This window comes from Schistocerca piceifrons, chromosome 2 (assembly GCF_021461385.2).
Source record: "Schistocerca piceifrons isolate TAMUIC-IGC-003096 chromosome 2, iqSchPice1.1, whole genome shotgun sequence".
NCBI classification, from domain to species: Eukaryota; Metazoa; Arthropoda; class Insecta; order Orthoptera; family Acrididae; genus Schistocerca; species Schistocerca piceifrons.
Window position 1 is genome coordinate 78057488 of NC_060139.1, and position 18311 is coordinate 78075798.

General features: G+C 42.5%; 1 protein-coding gene across 1 annotated transcript in view; it reads right to left on the reverse strand.

Moving 5' to 3' along the window:
- Positions 1-18311, reverse strand: part of LOC124777174 (serpin B8-like) — a 78132-nt gene that overhangs the window by 6533 nt on the left and 53288 nt on the right. The window contains exons 4-5 of the mRNA XM_047252482.1: positions 17875-18089; positions 8473-8658 (exon numbers count right to left, since the gene is read on the reverse strand). Of these exons, the coding sequence (XP_047108438.1) occupies positions 8473-8658; positions 17875-18089 (401 nt within the window). The remainder of the gene's footprint in view (positions 1-8472; positions 8659-17874; positions 18090-18311) is intronic.

The following is an 18311-nucleotide window of genomic DNA, read 5'->3' on the forward strand; positions in this document are numbered from 1 at the left end:
CCAGAGCTCCTTCAGCTCTAAGTGCGTGGCATGGAAGGTAGTAGCATTATCAGTGTAAATTGTGGTGGGCACTCCTCGTCTTCCGACAAACCTTTGTAGGGCTTGAGGAAATCTGTCAGTTGACTTATCTGAGCATATTTCCAGGCGTATGGCTCGTGTTGTTGCACATGTGAATAGAGCAATATACGCTTTCTTCGTAATATGTCCTTGTCTGACATATAATGGACGAGCAAAGTCAATACCTGTTACAGTAAATGGTTTCAGTGGTGAGACTCATTCAGCTGGTAATGGAGCCTCAGTTTGTTAAACAACGCGAGCTTTCACCATCTTACAAGGTAGGCAACGGTGTAGAACATGTTTAATTGCCTGTCGAGCTATAAGGATCCAGAATTCTGTTCTCAGTTCAGAATACACTATGTTTACTCCAAGGTGATGCAAACGAATGTGAGTCTGCTGGATCAGTAAACGTGTGAAATGATGTCCTTAAAGAAGAATCGGGTGGCGTTGATCTCTGGGTAATTCTGCAAACTGCAGCCGTCCACCGAGACGAATAAGACCATTATCCAAGAATGGGTTGTAGCGAGCTACCTGAGAATTACGTGGTAGAGGCATGTTGTTGTATAGTGCATGCAGTTCGAGCGCAAAATGTTGCTGTTGAACAACTTGAATCCAGTAAGTGCATGCGTCGCCCAAATCTGATGCTGTTAGTTCTCCAGATGTTCTGTTTTCTTTCAATAAGTGCCATTTAAAGCGAAGTACCCATCCTGTAACTCTTAACAGCTTGAAGTAGCTATTGTACCGTGTAGCTGTTAAAATAGGAATCGTTGTTTGTACCATAAAGACTTGGTCTGTTAATTTCTTCTTTTCTGGCAAGGAGTGCTCTTCCGTCTGTATAATTTGAGGCCACTGTGTTCTGTTCTTTGTTAACCAAGCAGGTCTGATCAGCTGGATTTTCGTCACCAGGGCAGTGCTTCCACTGTGACGGATTCGTTAGTCGTTGTATTTCCGTAACACGGTTTGACACAAAGGTTTTCCATCGATTAGGGTCATGTTGTATCCATCTTAAGGCTACAGTTAAGTCAGTCCACAATGTTGCACGACTTCAATTATAGCTCGTGGCCTTACAGAAATAATGAAGTAGTCTTGATCCAAGAAGTGTCTCTAGAAGGTCCAGCCGTGGAAGAGTTATTTTTTTGATGGGAGCTAGTCGGGTTTTACTGCAAACTAAATGGACTGATACCATATTTGTTGTGGTGCACCGTACATAAAGGACTGCTCCGTAGACCTTTTCTGATGCGCCGCAAAAGACATGGATTTTTGGCTCAGTGTTTTCAGATACACCAACCCATCGGGGCATTTTTATGTGTGAACATGATGGCAATGTTGATACCCACATTCGCCAGCGTTTGCTAAGATCAAGGGGTAAAAGCTCATCCCATTCAATTCCTCTTGAGCAAATTTCTTGAAAAATTATTTTTGCGCCAGTTCTGTTTATTGACGAAGCCGTCCAGGTAAAAATAAGCTTCGTCAGTAAACCAAATGCTGCCCACATGCATATCGCCGTCATCAATCCTGTGCACTATAGCGTTAGCGAATGTCTCTCGTGCAGCAATGGTAGCGGCGCTGAGGGGTTGCCGCGTTTGAATTTTGTATGGATAGAGGTGTAAACTCTGGCGCATGAGACGATACGTGGACGTTGGCGTCATTTGGACCGCAGCTGCAACACGGCGAACGGCCGCTGTTGGATCACCTGCTGCACTAGCTGCGCGTTGCCCTCTGTGGTTGCCGTACGCGGTCGCCCTACCTTTCCAGCACGTTCATCCGCCACGTTCCCAGTCCGTTGAAATTTTTCAAACAGATCCTTTATTGTATCGCTTTTCGGTCCTTTGGTTACATTAAACCTCCGTTGTAAACTTCGTCTTGTTGCAACAACACTGTGTTCTAGGCGGTGGAATTCCAACACCAGAAAAATCCTCTGTTCTAAGGAATAAACCATGTTGTCTACAGCACACTTGCACGTTGTGAACAGCACACGCTTACAGCAGAAAGACGACGTACAGAATGGCGCACCCACAGACTGCGTTGTCTTCTATATCTTTCACATCACTTGCAGCGCCATCTGTTGTTGAAAATTGTAACTACTGTAATTTCGAAAGTTTGTCCGCCTGAAAATGTACTGTTGTCCCAAGCATATTGCAAGAAACGGTGTATTTCTATCGCTGCTCGTTTAGTTTTTATTGCCGATTCAAATATACCGGTCATTTTTGAAACACCCTGTATGTAGATGTATATACAGCTTATAAAGCAAGAGACACAAACGGTATATGAACAAAGTGCGTCCGTATAGGCCCATCTAACGAAAGGAGCTGTGTTATTTTAATGGTACTGTGTGCTCTGAGCACAATACAGTGTGTCTCAAACTTTTGGTTCAAATTTAAATAGGTGATAGTGAGTCCACAACGGATTATATTGAGATGGGGAACCAATGGTGAGAATTGAAAATTTATTGTATTATGGACATACACAGTGTAACTGCATAACAACACTTTAGCTCGCAGTAACTGTTCAAAGCGACGACACCCAGTCTCAGTGCAAGTACTGCAACCATGTATACGTTTATGCCCCACACTGACAAGGATCCTGGGTGTCTGTTGTACAATGGAATAGGCAGCGGCTGACAAACTTCGTATACTCCTGACTGCCACACTGGTACACTGTACACAAGTTAGCTCGCAGAACGTATGTCATGTAAAAACCGCATGCATCACACCGGCACATTCACCTGATGTCGCACACGCACTAATATCCCCGGTGACAGTGTCCACTGCAGCAGACAGCTTGAGATGTGTTCATGGTGAGATGTCTTACTGTGTGCAGTGTATGATGCATAGTAGAAGGTGGAATGTTCCTCGCCACGAGAGGTAGTTGGTAGATATGCATTTAATATACGGCGCAGCAGGATGTAGTGCCCATAAAGCAGCACGAATGTACAGAGAACACTTTCTCAACAGGCATCATCTTAGTTGGAAGAAGTTTATCTTCATGGATACCAACTTACGAGGGACAGTATGATTCCTGCCACAGGAACTCGGCCAAAATTCCCGGGAAATACATGTCTGGGCACCAGACTCTCAGGAGATGGTGTTGTATCATGTGGCTGACCAACCAGTTATAAGCACCTGTCAACTTGCCCATGAAACACACACTTCGAAGGATCCATTGTGGAGAGTTCTGGTGAAAAAGGTATTGTACCGCAATCATAAAGAGCGTGAGAAATCTCTGGGACCAATGTATTTTGAGCCCCACATTTACTTCTGTCAAAGGATCATCCACTGCAGGGCTGTAGAGCCGAATTTCGTACAGTTTCTACTGGTCACAGCTGAGGCTTCATTCACCCATGATGGTGTTTTCAATAACCGCAACACCTATGTCTGGAGTGACGACAATCCCCATACCACCAACAACATTGGCCAACAGTAACAGTTCTCCATTAACGTGTTGGTGGGCGTTGTCCAAGATCACCTAATAGCACTTCATTTGCTGCCTCCCCGTTTGAATAGTCATCGTTACCTGGTGTTCCTGCGAGATGTGCTGCCATATTTCTTGGAGACTGTACCGCTTGTTGTCCGCAAAAGGATGTGGTTCCAACACGATGCTGCACCAATTCACTTCGATGTTAACGTCTACGAGCACATGAGCAACATATACCCACATAGTTGTACTCGAAAAGGAGCTCTTGTCTTGTGGCCAGCGTAATACCTCTGGGCTTTTTCCTCTGGGGTTAAGGCAAGACGTTGATGCATGGAAGTCGCACAGATACGGTTGAAGACCTGCTTGCTAGGGTCCAAGCTGCATGCCTCCTAGTACAACGAACACCAGATACAGTACCTTTGAAAAAGTGCTGCAGAACTTCATGCGCCGTTTCCATGCATGCATTGAGACTGGCGGTTGTGACTTTGAACAATTGTGAGCTACGATGTTATGTGGTGGATGTCCCCGACCATTGGTTCCCTATCTCAGTATACGTAATAGCTTGTGGACCCAATATCACCCGTTCCATTTGACCCAAAAGTTTTGTGCCCTACTGTATAGAGCCGTGATGAGTGCAATAAGCAAACAGATTAAAAACTAACATAGGACTTGTCAGTGTTTTGTGCGAGACATTGTGAGACGGAAGAGAGAAAGAAGTGGCCTTAATGACTATGACGCTGATCATGAGAAGCCAATGGGGGTCTTCAGAGGCGTTTGCAGGCCATATAGAGACAGCACCTCTAGCCCACCACCCAGCCTCTGAAAACTTCTGAACGAGTAGGCATAACGAATGAAGCGATGAGAAGCTCTTTGAGATCATGTCATCCAACCTCAGGGACAGACGCACTTGAGGGTAGAGCCCAGCAAACGACAGGAGGCAAGGCAGTGCAGTGGCTCAGGCAGTGAATCTCGTAGACAGGCTCTCGGCCGGTAGGTTTGCAGACAGTAACAGTGTGCTGATCACACTTAGGCAGTGCATCGTTCCTGATTAGAAGCCTAGGGGTCGAGGACAGTCGAGCTGAATTGGATGCAATTGGATTCTTACTACTGGATTCCATACTAAGTTTTTAGGGTAGAGACTGTGATTCGGCAGGCCGACGAATTGCAAGAGAATGTCACTGTCTGCTGTGATCTGGCAGCTTTGCGGAAGTGACAGTCCGTGAAGGCAGATAATCACCTAATAATCTAGTGGATAATGCCATAAGTTTTGTGATGCTGCTCACAGTCGTTGCGGTTGTCTATAGCAATGTAGCAACGCCAGAAGACTGGCGAAGGGCAGGATGACGTGCAGAGGGATGAAGATTGCTGCAGCGACTGACAGTTGACCTGAACCTAGATATACTGCGCAACAAAATTAAAGAGTCACTTTTTCGAAACTTGGTCATTTTCTTCCATTGCGACGCAGAAGATCTAAATATGGCTGGAAGGTGCCTACAACCGTCCCCCTTTAATGGTGCAAAAGCGTGCCGCTCTGCGGAGTCACGCAGGGACTCAGTGACACTTTAACAAGCAATATGTCGATTTGAGCATAAAAAGGCTGGAAGACCGAAGTTAATGTGAGGCGTTAAGATGGATTAACGTTGTTACATTGGCACTACGTTTCTCCACAATTCTGCCCAACGCCACAGTGAACATTTCACCCCATGGGAAGGTTGCCCAATGTCCCATTACCCACGTCTCAACCCTTCTCTTGACGCCTCTGCCGGCCGCGGTGGTCTAGCGGTTCTTGGCGCGCAGTCCGGAACAGCGCGACTGCTACGGTTGCGGGTTCGAATCCTGCCTCGGGCATGGATGTGTGTGATGTCCTTAGGTTAGTTAGGTTGAAGTAGTTCTAAGTTCCACAGATGTTAAGTCCCGTAGTGCTCAGAGCCATTTGAACCATTTTTTTTGACGCCTCTGCGACAGAGGCAGAACCGCTGCATCCAGCGGTGAAATCACGCGGATTTCTTATAAGTGGTCGAAGAACACATTTTGGACACACTGCTACTCAGAATTGACGCTGGACGCCCTCATGATGTGTCACAAACGCCGTGAATGTAACCATACCTTTCCTTAGGGCGTTCATTTAGACACATTTCGCTGTCGAAAACGACAGTTTGCAATTCACTGTGCAACAGGAAGGCTTCCTTGACAACTTCTGATACTGCTGACACCCTGTAAGTAGGCTGTTTAGGTTTTTATGTTTGTAACGCCACGTAGCGCTCTGTATGAAAATCACTGACTGTGCTGTGTTCAGTCTGTGGCTGGTTGGACTCACTGTTGGAATATTCGCTTGTGTACTGTTGGGTAGTTGGATGTGAACAGCGCGTAGTGTTGTGCAGTTGGAGGTGAGCCGCCAGCAGTGGAGGATGTGGAGAGAGAGATGCCAGAGTTTTGAGCCGACGGTCTGGACGTGTGTGCGTCAGAAAAAGGAAATATGTTTAATTAGATGTCACAACATTTGCTAACTATATGCCTATCAATAGTTAGTGCCTTGAGTAGTTAGAATCTTTTATTTAGCTGGCAGTATTGGCGCTCGCTGCATTCCAGTAGTTCGAGTAACGAAGACTTTTGTGAGGTAAGTAATTTATGAAAGGTATAGGTTATTGTTAGTCAGGGCCATTCTTTTGTACGGATTATTGAAAGTTAGATTGCGTTGCGATAAAAATATTGTGTGTGAGTTTAGTGATGATCAGAATAAGTAAAGAGGTAACTGTCTGAGTACGTTCAGTTTTGCTCAGCTGTTTGAAAATCAAATAACGTAACAGCTTTACCAGCACAGTAATTCATAATTTTTCTAAGGGGACGTTTCAACCCTTGCCAGCCCCGCCTACCCCCTCCCCAAGCGGGTGATTCATCTCCTCTTTGTGGACGTCATGGGGCTGCAACCCTATTGAACGTGATCTCACAAACGTATTGTGACCGCAGTTTTCCCTCTGATACAATATGTGAAATCACTTGGGACCATTCAAAAGAGTTCGACGAGATCTCTAAACGTTATTTGAAACGTCTTTGGCATTCCCTCTTGTGGGGTCTGCAAAGGCGTGCAGTATTGGCAAGGGTCTTATAATGCTAATTACTTCATGAAGAAAGTATAAAATGTACAAGCTTGACGTTAGAATTAAACTCCACCTAACGCTGCGTTAAGCATACAACACGATAATTCACTTCAATACACTGTAAGAAAAAAAAAAACGATGTGTTACGAAGGAACTATCCGAATTGGACGGAAATCGGTAAATGTGACGAACATGTACAGACAAACAAATAATTAAAATTTCAGAAAAATTGGATGATTTAAACAGGCGAAAGAGCTTCACAAAATTAAACAAGTCAGTAACGCGTTGCTCCATTTCTGGCTTTATACAGGCGGTTATTCCAGTTGATATTGACTGACAGAGTTATTGGAAGTTCTCCTGACGGATATCGAAGCATGTTCTGCCTCATTGACAGGTTAGATCGTCAAAATCCCTAACTGATTGGAGGGCCCAGCCCAAAATGCTCTAAACGTTCTCATCTAGGGACAGATCTGGCTACCTTTCTGGCCAAGGAATAGTTTGGGAAACACGAAAACAACCAGTGGAAAGTATCCCCGTAAGCGAATGGGCATTATCTTGTTGAAATATAAGGCCACGTTGGCTCGCCAGGAACGGCAAAAAAGCGCGGTGTAGAATAATCTCGACGTACCACAGTGCTGTAAGGGTACCGCGGATCAGAACCAGAGGGGTCTTGCTATGAAAAGAAATGGTCCAGGTTGTCAGCCGTAATGGCGGGCGACAGTGAGGTTGGTATACCGCCACTGTCTGGGGGGGGGGGGGGGGGGGGGTCTCCTGACACATCAGTGCTACTCATCGGAGCTCAGTTCGAAGTGGGACTCATCACTGAAGACAATTCTACTCCACTCAATGAGATTCTAGGCTGAAGATGAGTCTGGAGACACCCCACACAGCTGTGGAGTACCAATCTGGCTGTCACCTGCCATGTGGCCCGACAACCATGAGGGTTGGGTTTGGTTGTTTGGGGGAGGAGACCAGACAGCGAGGTAATTGGTCTCATAGGATTAGGGAAGGAAGGGGAAGGAAGTCGGCCATGCCCTTTCAAAGGAAGCATCCCGGCATTTGCCTGGAGCGATTTAGGGAAATCACGGAAAACCTAAATTGGGATGGCCGGACGCGGGATTGAACCGTTCAGTGTGCTAGCCACTGCGCCATCTCGCTCGGTGACAACCAGGAGTGATGGTCTGTGATGCAATTCCTTCTCTTAGCAGGACCCCGTTGGTTGTCATCCGCGGCCCGCTCGCAGCCCAGTGATATGTCGACGATATTCTACGCCCCGCTTTGTTGCTCTTCATGGCAAGCCTTCCTGAGCTTACATTTCAGCGAGATAATGCCCGTCCGCATACAGCGACTGTTCTTGCCAAATACTACTATGGCCGGCGAGGTCACCGGAACTCGGCTCAACAGAGAACGTTTGGACCGTTATGGCAGGGCCCTCCAACCCAATCGGGATTTTCGCCATCCAACCGGCTAATTGGACAGCATGTGGCACGATATCCCTCAGGAAGACATCCAACAAATCTGTCAATCAATGCCACGCCGAATAACCCCTGCTTGCATAAGAGCCAGAAATGGAGCAATGCGTTATTGGCTTGTTTAATTTTGTGAAGCTCTTTCGCCTGTTCAAATCATCCAATTTTTCTGGAGCTGTAATCATTTGTTCGTCTGAATATGAACGTAACATCTACCGATTTCCATCCCATTCGGATAATTTCTTCGTCGTGCGTCTTTTTTTTCCGAGACTGTAACTTTACATTTATGAATTAATATTTACGGTAATTGTATACATTTAAATTATAGCAGTAATGGAGAACGCACAATAATGGGCCAATTATGTATACATTAACATACAACAACTTCCTTTATGATCTAGAAATATATAGTTATAATTATTCGGTATACTCACAGTTTTTAGAATTTTAACTAGGCTCTTTTCGTAATCCATTTTGAATTTTGGTAGGTATACATCCACTTCTTCTTCGCTCATTCTGTACTGGATATCCTGAAGGGTTACATTGCCAAATTTCTTCTCGACGTCTGTCAGTCCGTTTAATTCCTTAGGTAGTATCACTAACATACTAATTCGTGACCCCTATTAAAATTGTAAGAAAAGCACATTAACATTCTCAAAATCAGTTCACATGCCAGAGATCAGTCCTGACTCATTATTAGGTTATAAAATCTCCATTTTTCAAACTTCAGACCTTGCATCGCTCAGTACTTCATTTCCGTATCCAAAATTCTTTTAAAAAATACAGTAATGTTTAATATGGCTAATTTATCTATTTATTGACATTACAGAGCGACCCACTGCCTTGGTAACTGTGGTGGGTAGTTTGCTATCAAAAACTAGTAACAAACTGAAGAGACAGGCTCTTCGCCTTTTTCTACGGCTTCACTCAGTGCTGTTATTTTTCTTGTTTTGACCTAATTACATTGCTAATTAAAATAACATGTGATACATAAAAGTACATTTTGGAAAAGGAAAATAAATTTCACTATATTCTTAATAAGAAAATAATAGACGAAAGGAAAGATTTAGACAATAAAAGCGGTCCCTTTACCTGGTTATTTCCAGTGAGAGGGCTTCGGCAAACACTTCGAACCTGTCTTACCTTAATTAGCATGTTTTCTTCTACTACGGTTACTGCTATATGTGTGTATCAGATGAGATTGGCCCTACGATGTCTGTGTGTGGTGTGTGACAGCACTACTTGTTATTACAATTACTTCCTCCATTTTCCCGCGTCATGAGCGGTAGAGGAGTCTCGGAAGGGGCCTCAACTCTCGTCTCCCCGAAGGTCACTCCTTATTTAAGTTGTACGTTCGTGTTTGTGTAGTTGAGTATTAATATACTGCATGCGTATTTTTTGTATAGTGTTATAAGGTTGACGTGTTTTACAGTTTGCATCTTGTACCGTTTAAATGTTACACGGTTTCATGTTAGAAAATAATGATCTAAAGAACTAAAGAATTACTTCTTTCACGTTGTACAAACAAAATCAATTTTTATTTTTTATTGCTAACTTATTTCTAAATTCCATATATATATTCTTGCAGTATTGCTGCAGATGTGTGATCTGCTACTCCGCTACTATGTCGTGATACTGATATGTTCATGTAATCATCTGTGTATGTATGCTCATCTGTTTCCACATCAGTGTTTGAATCTCTGTTGCCCCATATACGCGTTGTGGTGTAGTGTGTGTCTGGTCCTGATCTTTTACGTGAAATTGAAAATTGCTTTAGATATTTTACTTTGAAAATATTTTGGAAGAAATACATGCAATTTCTTAGTGTACATACTGTATATTTGTAATGTGTGTGTGTGTGTTTTTTTTTCTCCCAACTGAAGTTGGATGGAATAAATTTTTTTTTTTTGCAGCCAGCACCACTTAGGTGTTATGGATGTTTCCTTGAAGTATCCCTGATGGGAAACTTCAACGAAACATGGGGCATGTGTAACACCACAGCTCTTATGCTGTATGGATTCATTTTGCTTTATTTAATGTTACATTGTTGATCGCCTGTGAATGTGTTCAAATCGATAGCATAAAATTGTGTATTCTTTTCTTTGTCAAACCTTTGATGTCGTGATTTGATTCTATGCAAAGTAGTGTATCTGCAATTTGTATTCTTTGTCCCATTTGGAGGGAACAGAACTTATTGTATGTAATTGTAATTTTGTGTGAATAATTTTTTGTAGAAGTGTCAATATGTGAAAATGTTCTGTTTTATTTAATGTATTTGTTTGCTGTTATGTAAATTGCTGATCCTCACTTAGGGTTCTTAGTTAGTTTGTATGTAAATGGTGTAGTGGTTCCCCTCTGGAACGGAAATGCGTAGCACGCGCAAATTGTGGTTGGCATAGGTGGAAAAGGTGGAACTGATAGTCAGTCGGAGACGAGCCACCAGTCGGAAAGGAGCTACCATTCTGTGCACTGTCAATGTAAAGGTGCATATCATGCTGATTCAGAGAGAGGCTTTTACTGCTTCTTTCCAATGCCTCGGATGGGTGGATAAATAGCTGGATCTATTCTGGAATTTGTATGAATCATCGCCATGAAGATACGATAAAGTCCGGCAATTCTACCTGTAATTCCACCTATCAACATGCAGTTGCCACCACATTGCGCAATCACTGTAACGTAATACTATATTGATGTACAGTGAAGGATCAGCCTAATGGATGTGTTAGTGTGCTGAAATATAAGGTAATTCATATCGGAATTTATTTACCTACCTTGATTTTACTCCTCATCATAACACCTCTCAGGGTCCTCTCCGTTTGAAGTAAAGTGATTACCGAGTGTCCTTACTCAAAGTACGTTGAAGCCTAGAGCTTTGTTAAATAATGCCTCTTGAACTTATTTGAAAGATAGTTAAAGCTAATGTGGTAACAGAGTGAGTTAAAGCAAATGTTATTTGTCCAATAATAATTTTCCTATTGAAACTGTTATTTAAAGTGCTGTTACCAACTTCAAACTTTAGGCTGAGTCTTATAAAGTAAATGATCACGTTGTTGTCTGTAGTAAATTCTAAAAAGGAGAGTCAATTCCTTGCAATTTTGTCAACATTGTGTTTCGTTGTAGTAAAAGTGAGAAAGCTGGAGTTGTGAAACGTTACATTCTCATGTACGCCAAGTGTTTGTCTCTCTTGTGTGCATATTAACAGTTTGTGTAAACCCTGAAAGTGATAGTGTTTTTCTGTACCTGTTATAATTTTGAAAATAGTTCCTGCTGCTCTAACTGTTAGCTTCAATCTTAAAACATATGTGTGTTAGAGTTCATTGCACTCGCGTCTTGCTAAGTCTAGGTTGTGTCTGTTGTGTTGTCCATTATAGTTACTTACACCTACTTTCATAAACGAGAATGTTAATCTTTCTCTTGCCTAATTAGGCTGGCGACCGTTTCCCTTATTCTATAAACAGTATAGCTAGGCAAAATTTTGTTTGTCACTATTCCAATATTAACGTAATTCTGACTTTCATTTCCGATAAGCCACTTCCATTAGGAACAATACGGTCAACTTAACAAAATTCCTCTCAGAGGGTAACACTGCTCTGTTGCTTTGTGCCATAGTTACTTTTACAAAATTGTTTTATGTTACAACCTGCTTCTGGCATTGAGGTTATGGTACAGTAGTTAGCAGACGGGGAGTGTTATACAGTCTCCCCCTGTTGAGTCAGTATGCTGTTGCTCTATGTCTAATGGTTATGTGAATTGGGTATGTTAGAAGTACAACGCATAGCGATCCCACGGACTTGGTGCCAAATGTTCCTAACTTTCTGAGCAATACATCTCTTTGTCCACACGCCTTACAATAGTTTTGTGGCTCGCGAAAGACTCTGGTGTGCCCAGGCACTTGTTGCGAAGGACATAATACACTGAAAGACGTTGTATGTTACACTCATACTGTCTGCAGTGGTAGTCTGTAGTGAGATCAGCGTGGCCAATATCATCAGTGAGCTGTAGACAAGTCTTGTCATGGAATCAACAAGACATCGAAATTATTGAGGAGCCATCTTGATCCTTGACTGATCCGCCGGGGCCCAGAACTCGCGGAGGATGGTCGGAGCTGCATCTGCGGTGCGGCGCGCACATCTCGCTTGATGGTGTCCCTGACGTTCCCAAGAGCATTTGAATCAGGCGGCCTGAGGGGAGACGCAACAAATCTCATGTCTGTGGAGTGAATCTCACTTAACTCTGACATTTCAGAAGCTATACAGAGATGCAGTATCTTTGTGGAGATGCAGTGGCGTACATGCTGCAGGCAGAAACGCATGGTCAATCAGCAGATAACTGTATCGTTCGTTTGTGAGCGATAATAGCAGACTGAGAGGTTAAGGAATGAACACTTGCGTCTGGTTTGAGTGGACCCGAAAATCATTTGGCTTCCCCTATCATCAACAATCACCCACGTCGTGTCGGTTACGCGTACGCTCGTCTGAATTACATTTTGGACTGTTAATGATCAAGATTGTTATTTGGGATAAACATTTACGATTTAGAGTGTAAACAGTGCAACCTGTGGTTTCCATATCGTCTCAGAATATAGATGTTCATACCAGACATAGGACAGTGTTGTGTTTTAACATTGAGTGGCTCCCCTAAACCCCCTTGCATATTTAGATAGATAATTTCAGGCAAGCTAACAGCAGTATGGAGCAGAACAGTACGACTGCCGCCGGATTTCCAGGAACGTGGTGTGGACAGGGCGCACGGTCAAGAAGAGCAGAAGCGACAAGCAGTAAAAAAAAAGTACCCCAATCCGTACGTACTCCCGGGCGTGTTACAACATGTATAGCATACAGTAATGAGGGATCAGAAAGAGAAGGGAATGAGGCTGGACGCTGCTTCAGAAAAGCGCAGTTTGCTCGTTCAAACTGCCACACGGATCAGGGCAAATGCTCTGTCTGTGGGGCAGTAACTATGCTTAAAACGACTCCCCAAAATTCTCTGCTTTCTCAGCAACTTTCTAATAAGTTTGTTGTACCAAGGTGGATCCCTTCGCTCCCCTATATTTTTGCTAGGCACATACTTCTCTAGCACATGGTGGACAATACCTTTAAATTCCGACCAAAGGTGCTCAATATCTTTGTGAATGCTTGGAGCTGACTATGAAGATATTCATTAATGACACTTTTATTTGCTTTCCCAAACAAGAAAACTCTACGCTGTTTCTTTGGTTTTTTCTGCAACTTCCACTGACATAGAAGCCACAACGACATTATGGTCGCTAATACCTTCTTATAGGTTAACTTCCTCAAAAAGATAAGGTCTGTTTGTGGCCAAGGTATCTAATATCTTCCCATATCGAGTTGGTTTTCTGACCAATTGCTCAAGGTTGTATGTTATGTGAGAGCGCTCCTAGAATAACTTCACACCAATCTTTGCTTCTGTCCCCTGTGATAAACGTGTAATTTTCCCAGTCAGTGGATGCCAGATTAAAGTCTCCACCTATAACTGATGGATAATTTGGATATTTATTTCCTATGTACTCAAGACTTTCCCTGAAACGTTCTGCGACGTTTGTTGCGAATGCTGGTGGTCTATAAAAACATCCTAATACAATGGTCATTCCTTGTCTGATTGACAGTTTTATCCAGACTATTTCACAGTCCGACCCAATATCGATCTCAACTGCGTTTAAACAGCTTTTAACTGCAATGAACACACCACCTCCCATAGCATCAGTCCTATCCTTCCTAAACATTGTCCAATCCGAGTTCAATATTTCACTGCTTTTTATGTCTGGTTTCAACCAGCTTTCGGTACCTAATACAATATTGGCATTGCTGCTATGTATTTCCGTGGCCACCGAACTCTCCGGATTTAAAGCCAATCGAGAATCTTTGGGACCATCTCGATCGGCCTGTTTGCGCCATCAGTCCTCAACGGAGAAAACCAGAGCAGCCGGCCACGACAACGAGTTAACATGGCTCCACATCCTTATCGGTGTCTTCCAGAGCCTCACTGGCTCCCTTCCTGACCGTTTCGCAGTGTTACGCGCTGCAAAAGATTGTTATTTAGGGTTTTGACAGGTGGTCACATTAAAATGGCTGGAGTGTGTATAATTTACCAGATCTGGCAACAATACTAAACATCAAAAACACGTGCACTATGGTGGGCGTTCTACTTGTCAAGAAGAACTGCAACTGTAATCGTAAACACACCCGCCGATGACGTGTACGCTAAACACAGGAGTCGTTTGCAGCAGTTTGCGATCGGTCTCTAAACAACCGATGGGCCAAAACCAATTCAAGTAAATTAGATTACGCATTTATGTTCCCCTCACAAGATATGTTTATTAAAACACTATGGTAACTGGCAAGACGTATCTTGAGCTCCATTCAGTCACCTACACAACAATTCGTCCACCATGTACCTGAGTTAATGTAGTCCCCCATGCGGATCTCCGGGCGAGGACTACTCAGGAGGATGTCTTCATCAGGAACGACGAAACTGGCATTCTGCAGATAGAAGCATGGAATGTTAGGTCCCTTCATCGCGTAGGTGGTTAGAAAATTTGAAAAAGGAAATTGACAGGTTGAAGTTAGATGTACTGAAAATTAGTGAAGTTTGGTGGCAGGAGGAACTGGACCTCTGGTCAGGAGAATACAAGGTTATAAATAGAAAGTTAAATAGGGGTAATGCAGAAGTAGGTTCAATAATCAATAGGAACGTGGTAAACTACTATGAGCAGGATAGTGAACGCATTTTCTTACCCAAGATAGGCACAAAGCTCACACCCACCACGGAAGTACAATGTTATATGCCAACTAGCTCCACAGATGCTGAAGAGCTTGAAAAAATATATGGCGAAATAAAAGAAATTATTCAGATAGTTAAGGGAGACGAAAATTTAATAGTCCTGTGGGATTGTAATTCGATAGTACGAACATGAACAGAAGGAAAAGTTGTAGGTGAATGTGGACTACGGGTAAGGAATGATAGAGGAAACCGCCTGCTAAAATTTTGCACAGAGCATAACTTAATCATAACAGACACCTGGTTTAAGAATCATGAAAGAACGTTGTATACATGGAAGAGACCTAGCGACACCTGAAGATTTCAGGTTGATTATATAATGGTAACACAGAGATTTCGGAACCAGATTTTAAATTGTAAGACATTTTCATGCGAATATGTGGACTCTGACCACAATTTGTAGGTTATGAACTGTAGATTAAAACTGAGAAATTACAAAATGTTAGGAAATTAAGGAGACAGAACATGGATAAGTTGGAAACACCAGAGGTTGCTGAAAGTTTCAGAGGGAATATTAGGCAACGGTTGACTAGAACAGGGCAAAGGAATACAGTACAAGAAGAAAGGGTAGCTTTAAGAGATGAATAGTGAAGGCAGTAGGCGATCAACTGGGTGGAAAAGACAAGGCCCAGTAGAAATCCGTGGATATACAGGACATATTGAATTTAACTGATGAAAGAAAAATATAAAAATGCAGCAAATGAAACAGACTAAATTGAATCTTAATGATAGGAAGTGCAAAATGGCTATGCAGAAATGGCTAGAAGTCAAATGTAAGGAATTAGAAGCATGTTTCACAAGGGTAAAATAGGTACCATCTACAGGAAAATTAAAGAGACTTTTGGAGAAAATAGAAGCATCTGTACGAATACCAAGAGCTCAGATGCAAAACTAGACCTAAGCAAAGAAGGAAAAGGTGAAAAGTGAAAGCAGTATATAGACGGTCTATAAGGTGATGTGCTTGAAAGCAAAATTGTAGAAATACGAGAGGATACTGATGAAGATGAGATGGGAGATACGGTACTGTAAGAAGAATTTGAGAGAACACTGAAAGCCCTAACTTGAAACAATGCCTTGGGAGTAAATGACCGTCTTTCAGAACTACTGATATCCTTGGGAGAGAGCGCCATCACAAAATTCTTTCCATCTGATGTGTAACATGTGTCAGACAGGCGAAATACCCTCAGACTTCAAGAACATATAATAATTCCAATTTCAAAGAAAGCAGTTGCTGATAGGTGTAAAAACTGCCGAACTACCAGTTTGATAAATCATGGTTGCAAAATATTGACACGAACTCTTTACAGAAGAATGGAAAAACTTGCGGAAGCTGATCTCGGGGAGGACCAGTTTGGCTTTCAGAGAAATGTGGGAACACACGAGGCAATACTGACCCTACGACTTGTCTTAGAAGGTAGGTTACGGAAAGGCAAACCCACATTTATAGAATTAGTGGACTTTGGGAAAGATTTTGAAACTATTGACTGGTATACTATCTTTGAAATTCTAAAAGTATCAGGGGTAAAATACAGGAAGCGAAGGGCTACTCACAAACGGAATGTACTTCATGGACATCTAACTATCTGAACAGCATTACTAGCAATTACCTTAATCTTTATTGCACTCCCATAAGGGAACCAATGGTTAAGAAGGGATAAGGTTGTAGCCTACCCCCAATGTTATTCCATCCGTACACTGAGCAAGTAGTAAAGAAAATCGTAGGAGTAGGAATTCAAGTTCAGAGAGAAAAATAAATACCTTGGGGTTTGCCGATGACGTAATTCTGTCAGAGGCAACAAAATACTTGGAAGAGCAGTTGAACAGGATAGACAGCACCTTGAAAAATATAATTATTAAAAAAATTATATAAGTTGCGCAGTTTCCGAGTTAATTAGCACTGAGGTTAGCCACTCAGGCCGTTGGGCGCGCAGTTCACGCGACCCACCGGAGACCGTTTCGCCAAAAGGGTGCTTGGTTTGGTTCCCTAAAGCCGAGCCGGCCGGAGTGGCCGTGCGGTTCTAGGCGCTACAGTCTGGAGCAGAGCGACCGCTACGGTCGCAGGTTCGAATCCTGCTTCGGGCATGGATGTGTGTGATGTCCTTAGGTTAGTTAGGTTTAATTAGTTCTAAGTTCTAGGCGACTGATGACCTCAGCAGTTAAGTCGCATAGTGCTCAGAGCCATTTGAACCTAAAGCAGAACAAGAGAGCGATATAATAATTGGACATGTGACGGTAGTGAGGATCGAACCTGACCCAAAGACTGAGCAATCTCGTACGCTGTCATCCACGCTATGAGAACAGCTGACTAAGTTATTGTTTATCTGGCAGGCTGTTTGAATTTTCGCGCGCGACGGGCTAATTGGCTAACTTCAAAGCTAACTAACTCGGAAACAGGGCAACCTATCGAATTTTTTTCTTAAGAATTATTTTTCAGCATAACCTACCCTGCGTTACCCTTACAAGCTTTCCAGACTGTTCCTGACCATCTTTTATACTGTATAATACAATACAAAACTCGAAACAGTTACAAGCACAATAGCAAGGATAATGCATTGAAAGTATTTTATTAATATACAATCGGCATTTAAAATGGGTTTCTTGGCGGAAATATATGCAGTCTGTTTGTCTTTGTGTGTGTGTGTGTGTGTTTGTGTGTTTGGTTCTTGTCGCAGATTCATTTGCATTGTGAATGATACACATGGACGCCTTATAATACAAGAAAGGATTTCCTGTATTTGTTCTGGTTTGTAGACATAGTTTTTCTCTGTACATCAATCACAAACCTGCTGTTTTACCACATCATATAATTTATCAGATTTTCCACAAAACTTTAGATCGTGAGAAATGTTTTAAAATTCAATGCTACATCGCATGAGGAAGAAGCTGGGTTCGAATTGCCGGAAACCATGCGTACGAAGTTGACCTCCTACTCATAAGCTTCGGTAAGAAAACAATAAAATGGCTAAATATCACATAACTAATTTTGAAAGCTTTAGGATTATGAACAATTAAGTTAATATATTTTTCCAGTTCAATACCTTGTATGGAAGAAGGATAGCTTGGGTCTTCAGTGGTTCCACTTCAACGTACTGGAATTTACCTTTAATGTGCATCATATCAACAGACTTCACGTCTGTTGATGTTGAGTGGAAAGGCATAGGTTTAGTATCATTTTTGTTGAATGGTTTCATCCAGTCGCCTTTGAAATAAATAGCATTCACTAGCACCAAGCGAGTTAGACCGTTCAGAACGCCTGGAAAGCAATAATACACAAACCCAAAATATATTTTTATGAATATTGTGGTTACATCTTATAGACAAATATGGTTAGTGACACAAAGACAGCTACAAGTTGTGTCATAATTTTAAACAGTTGATAAATCACTTCAGTTACAATTACACAAGAGTTACCACTGCTTCTGTTGTTGGTGAAAATATGAGGGTTATGTTTCTATGAAATAATCACAAGTAATTT